This window comes from Megalops cyprinoides, chromosome 9, assembly GCF_013368585.1.
Source record: "Megalops cyprinoides isolate fMegCyp1 chromosome 9, fMegCyp1.pri, whole genome shotgun sequence".
In the NCBI taxonomy this organism is placed as follows: Eukaryota; Metazoa; Chordata; class Actinopteri; order Elopiformes; family Megalopidae; genus Megalops; species Megalops cyprinoides.
The window spans coordinates 37234832-37250942 of record NC_050591.1 but is presented as its reverse complement, the minus strand read 5'-3'; the positions used below and the strand labels follow the sequence as shown (position 1 = coordinate 37250942).

Sequence of the window (16111 nt, the reverse complement as noted above, 5' to 3'; positions counted from 1 at the left end):
TGTCAAGCCATCATGTTTGCTACCTAGAGAGATTATTTAACATGTTAGTTAAATAAATAAAATAAAATAAAATAAAATAAAACAAATTAGCTAGTGATGGGAGTTTTAGTGTTCCCTAAGACAGGAGTTGTAGTGTCCTGTAAGACAGGGGTTTTAATGTCCCCAAAGTCAGGAGGTTTTGTGTCTAATAAGCCAGGGGCACTCAGCTTTAGCCGGGCATACGTTTAGACCAGCAGCGTCCCCAGGTCTCCTTAAACCACCAGCGGTAAGAGCTGGGAAGGGAGGCCAAATTGATTAAATCAGGACAAAGATTAGTTCCATCAGGTGTTTAAGTGGCTGACAACTCCTGCAGACACTGTGGCCCTGGGAGTGGGGCTGCAGACCACATCACCCCCTCAGCCTCTGAGTCTGCGGCACTGGGGATTACACTGATCAAGAGTTAAAACACCATAAAGGTCTATTTCTGCTAGGATATGAGGTGGGTATTAATTTTTATACACAGTGTGCAATAAACACAAGATTGTCCTGTGTTAATCCCTACCTTTCAGTTGGATCTTTGTTGTTAAATCAGTCATAATAAATGTAGGATAACAGGAAACCACGGCACACTGCAGGATGAAGCCAGCTACATCCTACGGCTAAAGACTCACTGCCATAGTCATCTAATGACAGAGACCGCGCACATGCTAGCCCTGTGTGGGCTGTAGGATTTAGATTTTTGCTAACTGGGAAGCCCTGTACAGCCCTGTCATGATGCTACAAAAGCATGAAAGTTTGAAAATCGTTGGGGTTGAACTCCCTTTCAGAAGCAGTGCATGTTTTTTTCCCCACAGTGCATTAGTTCCATCAGGGCTGGCTCCGAGCATATGTGATGTATGTTTTTTTTTTTCAGGCTGCATTGGTTTCATCAAGCCCAACTTGAGGCATAGGTAATACACGTGTTCCTGTGACTTACCTGCACACCACCGAAATGAAGCAAAGTGAAGACTTATCGAGAGGAAGCTTGTGCTTGGTGAGCTAGCTGCAGTAGCTCTCCACAGTTTGTTTTCCCTGCCAATAAACAGCTCAATAGGCGGTCCTATTTATCACTACCCTGATTGGTCAGGCCCCTTGATTGACACTAACGTTTAGGCTGTAAAGATTTTAGCCCTGTTGAAAATGCATGCAGTGGGTGTCCAATGGCTGAATGAATGACACTGACACCGTACATAATTAAGGGAAAAAAATCAGTTAGACAGCAAATGAGGCCATTGATCCCAGTGCGATCCATAATCCAACCCCACCCCCTTCCAATGCTCTCACACACACACGCATGCACACACGCATGCACACACACACACACACACACACACACACACACACACACACACACACACACACACACACACACACACGCACACACACACAGAAAGGACCATCTATTTGTGTGAAAGGAAAGTCCATCCTTAGGGAGGGCAGACACTGGGCTTAAGTCTGTAAAATACAGTCAGAATCAATAGTTGATGTGAGCTTAATTGTTGTTCTTTTCAGCATTGTGAAGTGCAGGTAACATACTTTTAAATGAAAAAGAATTTTCTACCTCTCTGCAGTCATGTTATTTTTTTGACATATCTGGGATAAAATTTGCTTGTGGAGCCAATAATGATGTATGACAAATTGTAAGGAATATTCTCATAAGTTTTCACAAATGAATCTACATCTACTGCTGTCATAAAGTCAGACAGTCAGACATACAATTTTCATGTCTATAAAAATACATACAGTATAATCTTACAATGTCACATCTTGCTAAATGTGAAATGGTAATAAATTAGCACTAAATGCACTAAAATATGAGCTAAAAAGAAATTTTAATCACCAGCAGTGCACAAGCAACAGGCTACATGACTGAGAGAAATGGTTTTCATCTCATCAATAAAGCTGCTGGTAGCTGCTCTTACATGTGTCCACCAGGGGGCGTACACACTTACAGAGACCAGTTCTTCAGTATGCTGCTAATGGTCTGTGACCTGAAAATATTAAGAAATAAATTATCACAAATAATTTTGGGTAAAAATGTTTCTCTACCTGAATAATTAGATACTTACCTAATTATGAGGACCTTGTCAAACTCATATCCTGCATATCCTAAAATATTCTTAATTATAATTTTTCCATCTCTCATTAACAGTTCCAGGCAAATGTGCCATTTCATTTGGTTGTTCCCGGTAAATAACCTCAGAATGCCTGCAGTCACAAGCACACTGAAAGCTCTTTCCCAGGCACGGTTTTTCCATTTGGACAGAACCAAATTCCTATTCATGGTGCCACAGTCTGTGCTCTTTCCTGTCCATTAGATCATATCTGGGTCAAAGAGCACAGAGGTACACACTCAAATGCCATTGGCACACCTCCTCTCACCCATAGGCAGGGAGTCATGTGGTTGCAATGCAACTTAATTGTCAAAACGAATCTTGAATATGACAACAATTTCATATTCTAGTGGTATCAAATTACTCCAAGGTAAGCCAGTTCAGGGATCTAGTTACATGCTGAACTGGGGTAAGAATGCTTGGAAGGTATACCAAGAACTGGCCTCTACTAGATGGCCTATATCGCCATCTAGTGGTGAAAAGATACACTGCCATTACTCTGGGGAGGAGTCACTCAGTCAGTCAGCCTGTCAGGGGAGTGAGTGAGTGAGGTGATGAGGGACACAACCAATTGTAGTTCTGAAAGGCACTCATGAGGCAAGGCCTTCACTCCCTGCAGACATATAATATCCCTGTATCCCTGAAGCCACATGCAGGGATTTTATCATGTGGAGTATGAAAGTCTATTGGTTTCTTTATAGTTGAAATGTTTATAGATGAAATGTTGATTTTGGAAGTGTTTGGAACTGTTTTAATGTGCATTTGGACTTTTTCTCTGACCTTGGTCTCCTGTTTCTATAAAGGCTCACCTCCCGTCTGAACAGCAGGTGGCGGTAACTGACAGCACAGTACTGTAGTAGTATAGAGTGCTGTCTTTTTTTCTCAGATGGAAGCAAGACTGTCTGGAATATCTTTCTGTCTGTCTCACTCACACACGCACATGTGTAGTAAAATCAATCATAAATTATAATTTAAAATAGAGGATTTACATTCTAATCTGCACATAAAATTCCAATTTTCAATCTAATCCTTAGTAATTCCCTGTAATTATGAACTGAGGAATATTTTCAGTTTATAGGAAAGATTGCCTGATGGTTTGTAAATAAGTACATAAATAAATAGATATATTGGAATATAGAAATATAGGTATCTTACTGTACACCATTATTAAAATGTGAGTAAAAGTATTTTTAAAATTGTAGAAGTACTACATATATTTTGAAAAAACTAATAGGATATTAGTGTGATGAATTCTTTTGAGTGTGTTTCATCACGGAACGGGAAATATGGAACCTGTAAACTTTAGGCACACTTCAGTCCAGGCTTTGAGATTCTTCTGCATATCCAAGCAGCCTGATTTAGCACTGGTCTACTGTAAAGTGGTGCTTCTCTAATGTGTAACACTATTACATAAATAAATCCAAACAGCCCCATTAGGGTTTCTAATGAGGAGAGGGGTTTTTAAAAGGTGTACCATTAAAGTGGAAAAAAAGAAAAAAGGCGAAAATGTGAACCAGATAAGCGACAACAGAAAAGAAAGTGCTCAGTTTGAGAACTCACAGGGTGGACGGAGCAGTTTCATTAGTCAGCTCCACAACATTCACAAAACATTCAAGGCTGTTACTACCGTTTTTTTTTATCAACATGTTTCAGGCGATTACCTGTCTACTGTATTCTGAAGAATGACCGATAAACAGCACATTTGAAACATACTGGCTGTTCCTTTACCTGTTCTTTGATCTTAAGATAGGTGGTTACACTTATGGTACTACAAAGCATTGCCCCTTTCAACTGCACAGAGATTAATGATAAGCTACAGACACAGTCATGGGATGTGTCATAATTGTCAGAGTGCATTTTAACACCTGAAACGCAAATGCTCACCTTGATCGTGCACATGCAAAAGAAAACAGAGCGGAGAGCAGTAACTTCAGTCCAGGTTTTATTTTCTTCTAACTGCAGATTTTAGGTATACAACTGAACATTGTTATTTTCTTATGAGACTTATAAATAAAAATACAAAAAAATGTCCACTACAAAACAATCTACCGTTAGTAAGATGTAAAAAATACTCTCTTTTGCTATTGAAGGCACAAACTTCACTTGGCGACAACATGGAGAAGAAAACCTGCAGCATTAAAATCTCTTTTATTATTTTTTTTTTATTTTTTCCACACTCCAGAGAACACTGAAAAGTTACAAAGAGATGTGTCTGAACCTACAGTGAAAGGGAAACGAAAACCATGAAGCTAACGCGTCGGTGACACCAACATAGTAAAGCAGTGCTTCCAAAACACCATACAGTCTGTGTGCAGGAAAGGACAAAGCACCTTGCAAAGCTCTAATGCAAATTAAGTTTATAAAAAAAAAAGGACGAAAAGAAGAAAAAATTATAATTGGGCACCTTCTAATAATATGCTAAGAACAGGTGCTGAGGTAGACGTAACTATAACATCAATTCAAATAATAATAAAAACATTTTCTTTTACAGAGCGATCTGACTGGCACTTGTGCTGTCACAAGAATAAAAATCACAGACAAGCCAAAAATAAAAGGAAGAGAAAGCTTTGTTACATATAAAAAGCTCCATTACACTTGGTCCGATAGGGCGATTGGTCCTCAGTGCTAACATGAGAAAAAAGACAACGTCTTGGTGCTTTGTTATCTGAACAGATTAGCCTAGACTGTGATGGCACATGCATGACAACACTGAATGAAATGGCTATGTGTTGTGGACACCACACAGCAGCACAGTGACATCCGGCCGCAGGGATGCCATGATCCACCCAATGGAACTTTTCTTTTTCCATTTTGCTTTTAAAAATTTCACTTGCTACACCTGGGTACTATCGCTGGTCAGGGGAGCCATATTGCTAAATAAAAAAAAAAAACCCCAAACCTATATAATGTTCATTGCGTCTGTTGTGTCTGCAAAGCCCGTTCCTCAGGTTAATAATTATTAAAGTAAAGAGAAGCCCTGTCATATGAACATAAGGCTGTGAAAGCCATATACAGGGCTGGCCTTTCTGTCTTCTCAGGCCCTCAGAGAAAAACAATCACAATTTTGCCGTTCTTTCAATCTTTCTTAGACTGCTTATTCTTATTCTTCAGATCTCCAATGTTATTTATGCCGCAGTTTTAGGCGTCTCCCTTACTTATCTTACTTGCATTTATTAATAATGCAAAAAACTTCATAGCATTTATCTCACTTCCCCTACACATGTGTATCAATACCTGGCTAATCTAGCTGATCTAGCTGATCTTTTCTTTTGGTGCATCAGCAAAAGTGACATTGTTTACTTTGCTATTTTATGTCAAAACAATGCAGTCCACTAATTACAGTGATTATATACACACTTTTCCAAAAACAGACAAGAAAATAAGTTTTTTTTTTTCATCCCAAAGGATTTTAAATGTCACGTTTTGTCCCTTAAAACAATCTGTCACACCCCCCCCCCCCCCCCCCCCCCATATGACTTTACGAAGTCACAAAAAACCCATTGTGTTGAGACATCATGGCATCCCTAGCAGACAGGCAACACCATTTATCATCTTCTGAAAATACAGCAACTAAGCAGATATTAAATGGACATTTTGTTGAACATTTCCATAGGCACAAAGATAATACAGAAACAGCTAGAGTCAATTCCGGAGTACCATTGTGGGAAGAACTAGATCACTGCCTTTGTCTTCTTTTAAAACACAGTCATAAAGGTGTTGAATGCTATTTAGTATCAACTGTATGTGCTGTAGTGCATTTGTCAGGATATATCTCTTACTCTCTTATCTCTCTCTCTCTCTCTCTCTCTCTCTCTCTCACAAACACACACACACAAGCATGCGCGCACACACACACACACACACACACACACACACACACACACACAAACACACACACACACGCACACACACACACGTATGCAAGCACACACACACACACACACACACACACACACACACACACACACACACACAAAGTTAAGTAATCCAGGTGAACGCTCTGAATGACCTCTGAGACAGCTTGCTGACGGTCCTGCTCTACCTCTATCTTCAGTGCGATGCAGTCTTTCAGAGCCTCTCTGGCTCAGACCGGCAGCACTGTGAAGGATGCCTTCCCCTCTCACTCCTGCCGCTTTGCATTTGAGAAACATCTGAAGAGGCAAACCCTCAGTTCACAGTGATAACATTATGATGTCATAAAGAGATAAGACAACAAAAGGGCTTCCCAGCTACCAAAATGTCTATCCTGCAATCCCTTATTCTTTTTTTTAGGAATTTCAAGTAAAAAAAATCTTAAAGGTGTTTGCAATATAACTGATCATTGATACCACTGTTACTCCAATGCACTAGACATTTTGCAACATGTGGATTAGTGGCAGAAAGATTTAGTCTTCACCAACAATGAATTGACATCCAGAAAGCAACACTTAGTACAATTTTTTACGCACATTTATGTCCAACATTACAAAAGAGGCACAGGGCAATAAAAATGCAAAAAAAAGAAATATATGTTTGCCCTGCTTAAACCTTAACAATTGGGAAGGAACTGACACTTACTGCAATACAAAAATATCACAATTTTGTTTTCAATATCAAACTGCCTCTGTTGGCTCTTGTTCAGGAATAGGGAAACATGAGCAGCCAGCAGTAACATTTTCCTTTTCTTTTTTTCCGATTACTTCGATTACCACTTGCAGTTCCCATTGGCCAGCGGACACTGCACCACTGCATATATGACCTGCCCTTAGTGGTTCCATATCTCTGAACCCACTTTTCACATTATTACAAAACAACTATTCTATTCACATATTTTTCAAGTTTCACACTTTTAAAACCTCTTTAAGGAGCTACGCTCTGTCTAGCCCATGGACAGCCTCCATGTCTGATCTCCCTCACTCTTAAGGCTTCTGACTCTCTATCCCAACCCTCAGGTTTGAGGCAGGAAGGGGACAGGCAGAGGAAGCATGATCGAGCTTTAAAATTCCCCTAAAAATCCTGTCAATCACTGCCACTAACCTTTACACAAATATTCCTGACAAATATAAAACAATTGCAGATAAAGCATGAGATGAAATTGCAATGATGTCAAGAAGCAAAACACAAATACAGCAGAAATGTGCTTCTGAGAACATGAACGAAACAAAATAAAGAAAGAAACAAACGAAAAAACAACTTAGAGGTAGCTTTTATAACAACGACTAAAAACAACCCCAGCTTGAAATGGTAGGGTTAAAAATACCAGTTTTGGTAATGAGAATGCTTAACATCTGTGAAAAAAATGCAATTTTTCTCGTGATGGCAATGCGGCTCCCTAAACCTCAGAATGGGAGGAGCCATCACGAGCTGTCAATCACTCATTACTTTGAACTAATCATGCTGCTTTACTATGGAGAACAAGCTCATTCTGACTGGTCCAGGTGAGTCAGTGACTGACAGCACATGGTGGCTCCGCCCACTGTGGGACTGACAGACCCTCGCTGTGCCATCACTGTAATCTCACTGCAGCATGTTTCGACGTCTCCTCGAGCCCCGAGTGCGTGTCTCTTTTCAAACCGATCTCTGGCCACACTGTCTGCAGGCATGCCACAGCGCACATACGAACATCAGCACAGGAGGTCACGAGACAGAACGAGGTAATTCAAGTACAACGTGCAGAAATACACCAAGCCGAAGATACGAAACGCAGACAAAGCAAAGGAGACAATTACATAACGCGCTGTAGAAAGAGCCTGTGCTGTCGTCAGGGGTTGGGCTGGCGAAACCTCTCGTCACTGTCCATTAAAAACACATCCTCACACTGACCATCGAGATATGTGGCGGTACTTCATTCTCAAAGTGCCATTCTGCACTGGCTCAGAGACCGAAGCTAACGTGGCAACCTGTTTTTAGCCTAGCGGTTTTAATTATTAGTGTGTTTGCTGCTATGAAAGAGGCCACCACCCTTTGAGCTGATCAGGATTTTAATGATTTGTGAAAAGCAAATGTCAAATCAGGCAGGTTTGCATAATGTTTTTTGAGAAATTAATGCAAAAAAAAAAAAGAAAAAAACATCACTGGATGCTGCTACACAGGAGCACTGTGAGTTTCAGGCAGAGACAGAGATCACACGAACACACTCTTTCACCAGAGTGTGCTTTGCACAGTGCAAAGGCGTCATCACCAATGATAACAAAGAAGACAGAGACAACAACAGCCTCCTGGACTCATCTGAACTCTCGCAGTTTACCTGCTGAAAATGACTCTGTTGCTCTAATAAGCCCTTACAGTGGAAACCGATGTGTGCCATCATGAGCAGGTGTGATGAGACTTCAGAAATGAAACGCAGGGTTTATTTAAACACTCCGTCCTACTTGACTCAGAGAGACCAGTCTTTACCTTTGGGGTTATAGGTCAAATTACACGTTTTTTCTACTGCATACAGCTCCCCTGGACAGGTAAACAGTCCTGGTACCAAGCCTAATTTTGATCATAATTCTCATCTGAGAATGTACCACATCTAGAGGTCTAAGTGCTCTATATTCCCATGGCAGGAGCAGTTACCGGGAGCATTTTCTTAAAATGGAAGAGGGCAGGTTAACACACAAGCTCTGTTGAACTCTCAGAGATAACAGACACTGAAGCCAGCAGACCTGACCTCTTGTATCTGAAACCTTACAATCAGATGACAGGCCACTGGAGAACGCTCTACCTCTGCAGAGATAGAGGGGACCCAAAACTGTCCCCCCAAAAAGCACAGCAATGCTCACACAGCCTGTCACACTCAGCAAGCAGCGGGCTCGGCTGTGATCGGGGGACACGTTCCTGCAAAGCCAGACCCCAGGGGGTCTGCCACGCCACCGCAAAAAGCACAGCCAACAGATGTCACATGGAAATCAGGAAGAGCAGCTGTCCCGACACCTGCCGGAACCTTAGCGGATGGATCTATTGTGACCTCACAATAAAAAAGATACACGCACACACACGCACGCACACACACACACAAAAAAAAATCAAAATAAGATTACGCCAAAGACACAAATTAACCCCCTTTTTTTAAAGGACGTGTGAGAATGTGGTTATGTGTATATACTGTACATATATGAAGACATACATTTACAGAAACTGTTCTGTAGGTCTCATCTGTCACCTCCCCTTCAATGCCACTCCTGTCCCATTTTCCCTGCCCCCTCAGGGACCTCAAAGAAAGGAAAAAAAAAAAACAAAGTGTCCCGCTGACTCTCATCCGGGTTGAGTTTTCGGCGTTACCGTGGGCTTCCTCCAGGTTCTGTCCCCCGGGCAGTCTGGGCCCTGCTCAGACGTAGCAGAGGTACAGGTAGGTCTTCTCTATCCTCCAGTCGGGTGGGATGTCCTCTGGCTTGTGGCCTTTCATGTGCTTCTGCATGGCGGACAGGCTGGGGCAGTACTCCAGGCAGATGGTGCACTGGTAGGGGGAGGCTCCGTTGTGGGTGCGCAGGTGTTTGATCATGGCCGAGTAGTCCCGCGACCTCTGGTGGCACAGCTTGCATTCGAACGGCTTCTCACCTACAGGGAACAAGGACACAGTGAGGCCACACAGGTGAGGCTACACAGGTGAGGCCACACAGGTGAGGCCACACAGGTGAGGCCACACAGGTGAGGCCACACAGGTGAGGCTGAGGCAGACGACTGTACATCACAGACACTGCAAAAAACTACAGTTCACCTCTGCAGGCTCTGAGAACCTGGATTTATATGTTAAAGTGGGACTTTACTGCAAAACTTAAATTGATACAAAGGATTTCAAATGATTAATATTAAAAATATGTCAATGCTGGTTATCAGTACTGTTGTTTGTTAATTCCTTAAAACTCCCGAGCCAGAGTACCTGAATGGTTTTAAATATATATAATAAATCCTTGTGTATTTGCCTTCCTACTTTACTTTTATGCTCTAAATATTACCAAGGATTTTGTTTTTCTAATTGCCCTAGCCAGGGCACCTGTGTGGTTTTACCTGCACAGGTCAAAATCTCTTACAGCACACAATTTAACCATTCATAACACAATGATAAAGCGATAATCCAGAAAGTCAGTCAGATTCGTAGTGTGGTTTGAGGTAGCAGTTCAAATCAAAATGCACAGTAAAGGAAACTTTAACATGAGTCCTCATTTTAAAATCATGTAAACATCAAAATATTTGTGGACTCGCAAATAATGGGTTGGTGTTAGCATCAAACAGTAGTCCACAATTCTGGCCCAGGATTACTTAAATATACATAATAATCCTTTGTGTTATTGCCTTAACTACTTTACTTTTACGATGTAGACACTGTTATTGTTGTGTATTGATTCTGTGCAGTGTATCAGAGCATTCATTGACTGGCTTTACTGAAGACCTCTCTTCCCTACCCCCTCTGTCTGCTCAGCTTCACCAGGAAGCCTTTCAGAATCATGAACCATCAAGATGGAAGCATCACGATCAAACTTCAAGAGTTCTTCACAGCTTCCCAGAATGAAAGCATACAGCTAAACACCAGTTCTGAGTGGATGTTTATTTCCATAGAGAGTCAACCCTTCTTTTCTTTAGAAAAAAACTTACTGACCCCTTTATTTAGCATTTCTAACAGTCAAGCAGCATTGCTAATGTCTGAGGACTGTTGTACCTGGAGAAGCACGGGAGCACTCATACATTTACTGTCTGAATGTTGTGGGAATTATAATACTCAATATAAATGCATGATGTGTCCTTGAGTGTTTTCATGGAATGAAAAATACACTTTTGTGGCTTTTAAGTGTTTGTCTAGTGCAGTGAGGGTGTGCATCTTTCTCAGTTACAGTCCTTGTGTATTACATTCACAAACTGTCAAACAAGTGTCACATTTCATCTCTCTCTCTTTCTCTCTCTCTCTCTCTCTCTCTCTCTCTCTCTCTCTCTCTCTGGTGATGAGAACAGGTGTTCTATAGACAGGTGTTGTCTGGGGTTTGATGGAGACGTTTCCCACAGCCTCACGTGGGGGGGGGGGGGGGGGGGGGGGGGGCAGAGTATTGCTACAGGAGGACGGGGAGATGAGAGCGTCTATGGCCCTAATGAAAACAGCAGCTTTTGGGGGTCGCCGCTGAGGGGGCAATTAGCACGCCGTCATGAGGGCAATATACTGCGCAATATACTAATCGGAGTGTTCTCACTGCAGTACTGCAGTACTCGCTGAGACAGGGTGATAATGAATTGCAAACGCAATGCAAACATTGATCCGCCATCGACAGCGGCCCGCTCGTGCCGATGAGTCATCAGCCGGTTCCCGCGGCAGGCAGCGGCCTTTGGCCGGGAGCTCGTCACTGCTCTCCTTATCTAACACCCGGCTCGGCTCACAGACAAAGCCTGACAACAGAGAGCCCGCAATTATCTGACTGCATTCCGTGATAGCACGGCTTAACGGCTGCTTTATTGAATGGGAGAGGGGTGAGAAGGGGTGAGAGGAGGGCAAGAGGAGCGGATGAGGGGAAAGAGGGAGGTGGGAGAGGGGCAGGAGAAGGGCAGGGGGGCAGCAGAGAGCAGGAGAGAGGGCAGGAGACGGGATCCGTTTTATAAAAGTGATATGGCACTCAAACCCAGGGCGTATCGTGAATATTGGCAAAACTAGGGGTTTGATATCTGAAGAAAACTTGTTCAATCATGTTCTACTATCTGGTTACACTGTGCAACTTGTTAATGTACAGAGTAATGTGGATTCTGCTTGTACATATGCAACGTTAGCAGTGACATGTGCTGACGCGGGTGACAGTATGTTACCTTACGCTTATGTTGGAAGTAGCACGCGCTGACCTGTGTGCAGCATATTATGCTCTGTTGGCAGCGATGTTAGCATACCCTGTGATAGCATACGCTCTGTTAGCGGCGGTGTTAGCGTACCCTGTGATAGCATACACTCTGTTAGCGGCGGTGTTAGCGTACCCTGTGATAGCATACGCTCTGTTAGCGGCGGTGCGCACTGACCTGTGTGCACGCGGTAGTGGGTCTCCAGCTGGTGCTTGAGGCTGAACTTCTTTCCGCAGCCGTTGCACTCGTACGGCTTCTCTCCGGTGTGGATGCGCTTGTGCCCCTTCAGCGTGCTCTCATCCCGGAAGCAGCTCCCGCAGAACTCGCACTCGAACGGGTGGTCACCTGGGAAACGCCACACACCGTCACGGGTCAAAGGTCATCCTCACAGCCCACCCTCGGCTCGGGGTGTACACACTGTTCCCTACGCACATCAGCCCTGCCCACCTGAGACAGAACGCGAACCTTCCCATGTACAGCGTGAGCATGAGAAACAAAAACCACCAGGGAACATGACGATGGGCCACGCCTTTCCCACGACAGAGGCGACCCCAAACAAGCGACCACCTGTTACTAACGCCCGAGTCAACAGTCGCACTGTTCGTCAAACAGGAAATAAATCAGAGCTCTCCACAGGAAAATAAAACCTTGATGTGGAAAAGAAACAAACAAATACACAAGGGTTGCAGTTCCTTCCCACAACAGCAGAAAGAGCAGGATCACTGCTAGCCGCACACACAGCATTACAGCAGAGCAACCCACAGGAACGGCACAGTCACCAATTACCGGCAGATGTGATGCAAAACCAAGAGCCGCTTCTCTTTTTATTTCGGAAATTTATTTGTGTCCTGAGGCTAAACAACATGAACAGCCAGACAGGCCGAGACGGACCAGCCGGCCGCAGCAGACAAGCAAACGCTGGATATTCAAATGCCAATAATCTGCGATATTATGATCTGTGGGGGCCTCTCTCGAGAGCCGCTTGCTAATTGCTTTCCGTTGTCTGACTAGCAGCCACCCATACATCATTCTCCTCCGCGCTTTTTTCTGGCTGCTCCCCCCGACGCGGCAGAGAGATGTTCCCAGGCGTGTAATGCGCCGGTCGCTTAATGCGCCTCGCTGCGCCGCTGACGGTTTAAGCCATCAGCGCTGACCTGCGCGTTTCATTATCCCGCCGTCCGAGCGCCTTCCGTGCCGCCGAATAAATTGCATTTCTCGTTATGTACTGTCATGCTCGGCCTGCCGCCCCCCCCCCCTCCCCCGCCCCGCTGCCGTAAAGAGACAATGTCGCTCTCCCCAGGCGCGTTTTGGAGATGCGCCTAAATGTTATTCACATTTAAATGGCCGCTCGGCTGCTGACGGCCAGTGACTGGGTTCCTTTGCTGGAAGGGATGGTGTTTTTCGAGGGGGGGGGGGGGGGGCACAAACGAAGAGATGGAACCCGTAAAATGTGACAGACTGCGGAGAGCCATCAGCAGCTCCTGCTGTTACACGCTCTGCCCTCTCTGTCTCTGCAAGGGCTGCAGGAACCTCAATCCATCACAGAGTGCGCCTTCCCGCACCCCGGAGGAATAATAATCCCATAAACCCCAGCTGCCCCCAGACGCCGTTCAGGGTGCATATAAGGTCCATTTGCACGGTTCCGGATGCAGCTGTACCTCAGCACAGCCCCACCGGAGCGGCTACCAGCTCCTCTCAGGTAAACCTGAACAGGAGGAAAATGCCTGGCTCAGACACAGTGGCTTCAGACCTACTCTAGTTTAGTGTACACTGTGCATTACATGTAAGTCATGTATCTGACATTCAGCAGATTCACAGGGTGGGTCTGGGGATAGTTCACTCCTAGATGCAGGTCAGAAACACAGCAGGTTCCTGTAAACAAAAAGCAGCATCTGAAAGACACATGCTGTCAGGGAATGGTTACCCACGGCTCAGCGGAGCAACAATCCGTACAAGAATGGAGTGAATATCTGGTGCCAGCCAGCCTACCGCTGTTTGAAAGAAAGAACTGATGTTCAGCGGTACAGACCAATTTGTGCGCTTTGCAACAAGAATCTGATGTTCTGAATATTAATGGAATGCACTGAGAGAACTCTAATGAGTGAATACTAAACTGCATTCAGCAGAGATGCTTGTATACTGCATATGAATTGATCTGGGTGTTTATGTGCGCAGATACAATGTCTAAGATCTAAGTTAGATCATTTCTCCTTGTTGTTGGGGGGGGGGGGGGGGGGGGAGGCTTTATCTTCGACACCATGCTGCATCAGTGCTATAAAGACCGAATGCTGGATCAGAGGTGTGACACCCTCTCCCCCCAGCCTCAGCCTCTGCTGAGCATCGTGGGTAATAATGTCACCGAGCCAGGGGGACACTGTGGGTGTCCTGGGTTTCCCTGGCCAGCATCCAGCTGCCCCAGACCAGCATGGCGTACCTGCTGCCGGGGGGGAGGGATTCTGACGCGGCAGTCACCTGTGGGGGGGGGGGGAGCGAGGTTCTGACACGACTGTCACCTGCGGGGGAGGTTCTGATGCGGCGGTCACCTGCGGGAGGGGGGGGGGTTCTGACGCGGCGGTCACCTGCGGCGGTTGGCTGAAGGGCTGTGCTCTCAAACACAGCTGTGAACACGATGCTTGGGCGCTGCAGCCGGGGGGACGGCAGCCGCATGCTAATGAGGTGTCAGCCGCCAGGGCAGACCGCCGTGCCGGCCCGCTGCCATAATTAGCAGCCGCTAATGCGCGCAGGTGCTCACTCCACTCCTCTGGAGCGGAGAGACGGGACCACCTGAGGGGTGTGTCTCAGTGCCTCGCCTGGCTGAAAACAGCAGCTACAGCTCGCTTAGCAAGATATTACGTTCTGTCCTCATATAAAAAAACAATCTTATCTGTATGTATGACTGCGAGACAGACTGACACTGAACACTGTATTTTCTATTCAACAGCCTATCCCAATCATCGAGGCACACGCAGGAAATGGGATTAATATGGGCTGTATTTCTGTGTTTTCTGAGTTTTATAGGGATTAACAGCTCTGACTGTACAAAGAGGAAGTGATGCTATCTGGTGTTCCTGTTCAAGGCTATCATTCTGTTTTAAAGATGTGGCTCTCGCATGTCTTTTCCACACAAATATCAGAAATACTGAATGCAACGTTTCAGTATCAGAATCTGTTTATGCAGTTATCAGAAGGTCTAACAGAAAATATTACTGATGAGACTGAGAGGCTAATTTTGCAATTGACCCATGAAAAGTGATCTGAAACAGATATGCTAACACAACCCAAGCCCCAATCAACTCCTTTATTTACAACACAATATGCATGGATTCAATCAACATTTTCTACATAAGACACAGATCAACAGGTTCATATCAGCATATGAGTGACTGTGTTTGTACTAAAAAAGGAAAACTTGCATCAATTTGTAAGTCACAGTTAACAACATGCATTTACTGAATGCTGGGGACAGTGGATGTGATTGTGATTGTGATGTGAAGTCAGCTAAGTTTGTCTACACAGACATATAATCTGCTCTGCACTGCCCAGCACCTGCTGAGTGACCGGCAGACGCAACCCGCCGCGGTCTGACCTGTGCCATCACCTGACCCCGCTCTCCTCTGATGTCACATCTCGGAACGCTGAGGGGGGAGCAGACCACACAGACACGCGGGTAACCGGCTCGTGTGTACACAAACAGGGTCACGACACGCGGGTAACCGACTCGTGTGTACACAAACAGGGTCACGACACGCGGGTAACCGGCTCGTGTGTACAGAAACAGGGTCACGACACGCGGGTAACCGGCTCGTGTGTACAGAAACAGGGTCGTGACACGCGGGTAACCGGCTCGTGTGTACAGAAACAGGGTCGTGACACGCGGGTAACCGGCTCGTGTGTACAGAAACAGGGTCACGACACGCGGGTAACCGGCTCGTGTGTACAGAAACAGGGTCGTGACACGCGGGTAACCGGCTCGTGTGTACAGAAACAGGGTCACGACACGCGGGTAACCGGCTCGTGTGTACAGAAACAGGGTCGTGACACGCGGGTAACCGGCTCGTGTGTACAGAAACAGGGTCACGACACGCGGGTAACCGGCTCGTGTGTACAGAAACAGGGTCGTGACACGCGGGTAACCGGCTCGTGTGTACAGAAACAGGGTTGCGCCCCCTGAGGTACAGCACAGCAGGGGGAACACCCCTGTGTGA

At 45.2% G+C, this 16111-nt stretch overlaps 1 protein-coding gene across 1 annotated transcript in view; it reads right to left on the bottom strand.

Annotated features, from left to right (window-relative positions):
- Nucleotides 1-7335: 7335 nt before the first annotated feature.
- The window catches only part of zbtb16b (zinc finger and BTB domain containing 16b), a 108074-nt gene continuing 99298 nt past the window's right edge, over nucleotides 7336-16111 (bottom strand). Inside the window, exons 6-7 of the mRNA XM_036536247.1 lie at nucleotides 12084-12251; nucleotides 7336-9653 (exon numbers count right to left, since the gene is read on the bottom strand). Of these exons, the coding sequence (XP_036392140.1) occupies nucleotides 9424-9653; nucleotides 12084-12251 (398 nt within the window). The 3' untranslated portion in view covers nucleotides 7336-9423. The remainder of the gene's footprint in view (nucleotides 9654-12083; nucleotides 12252-16111) is intronic.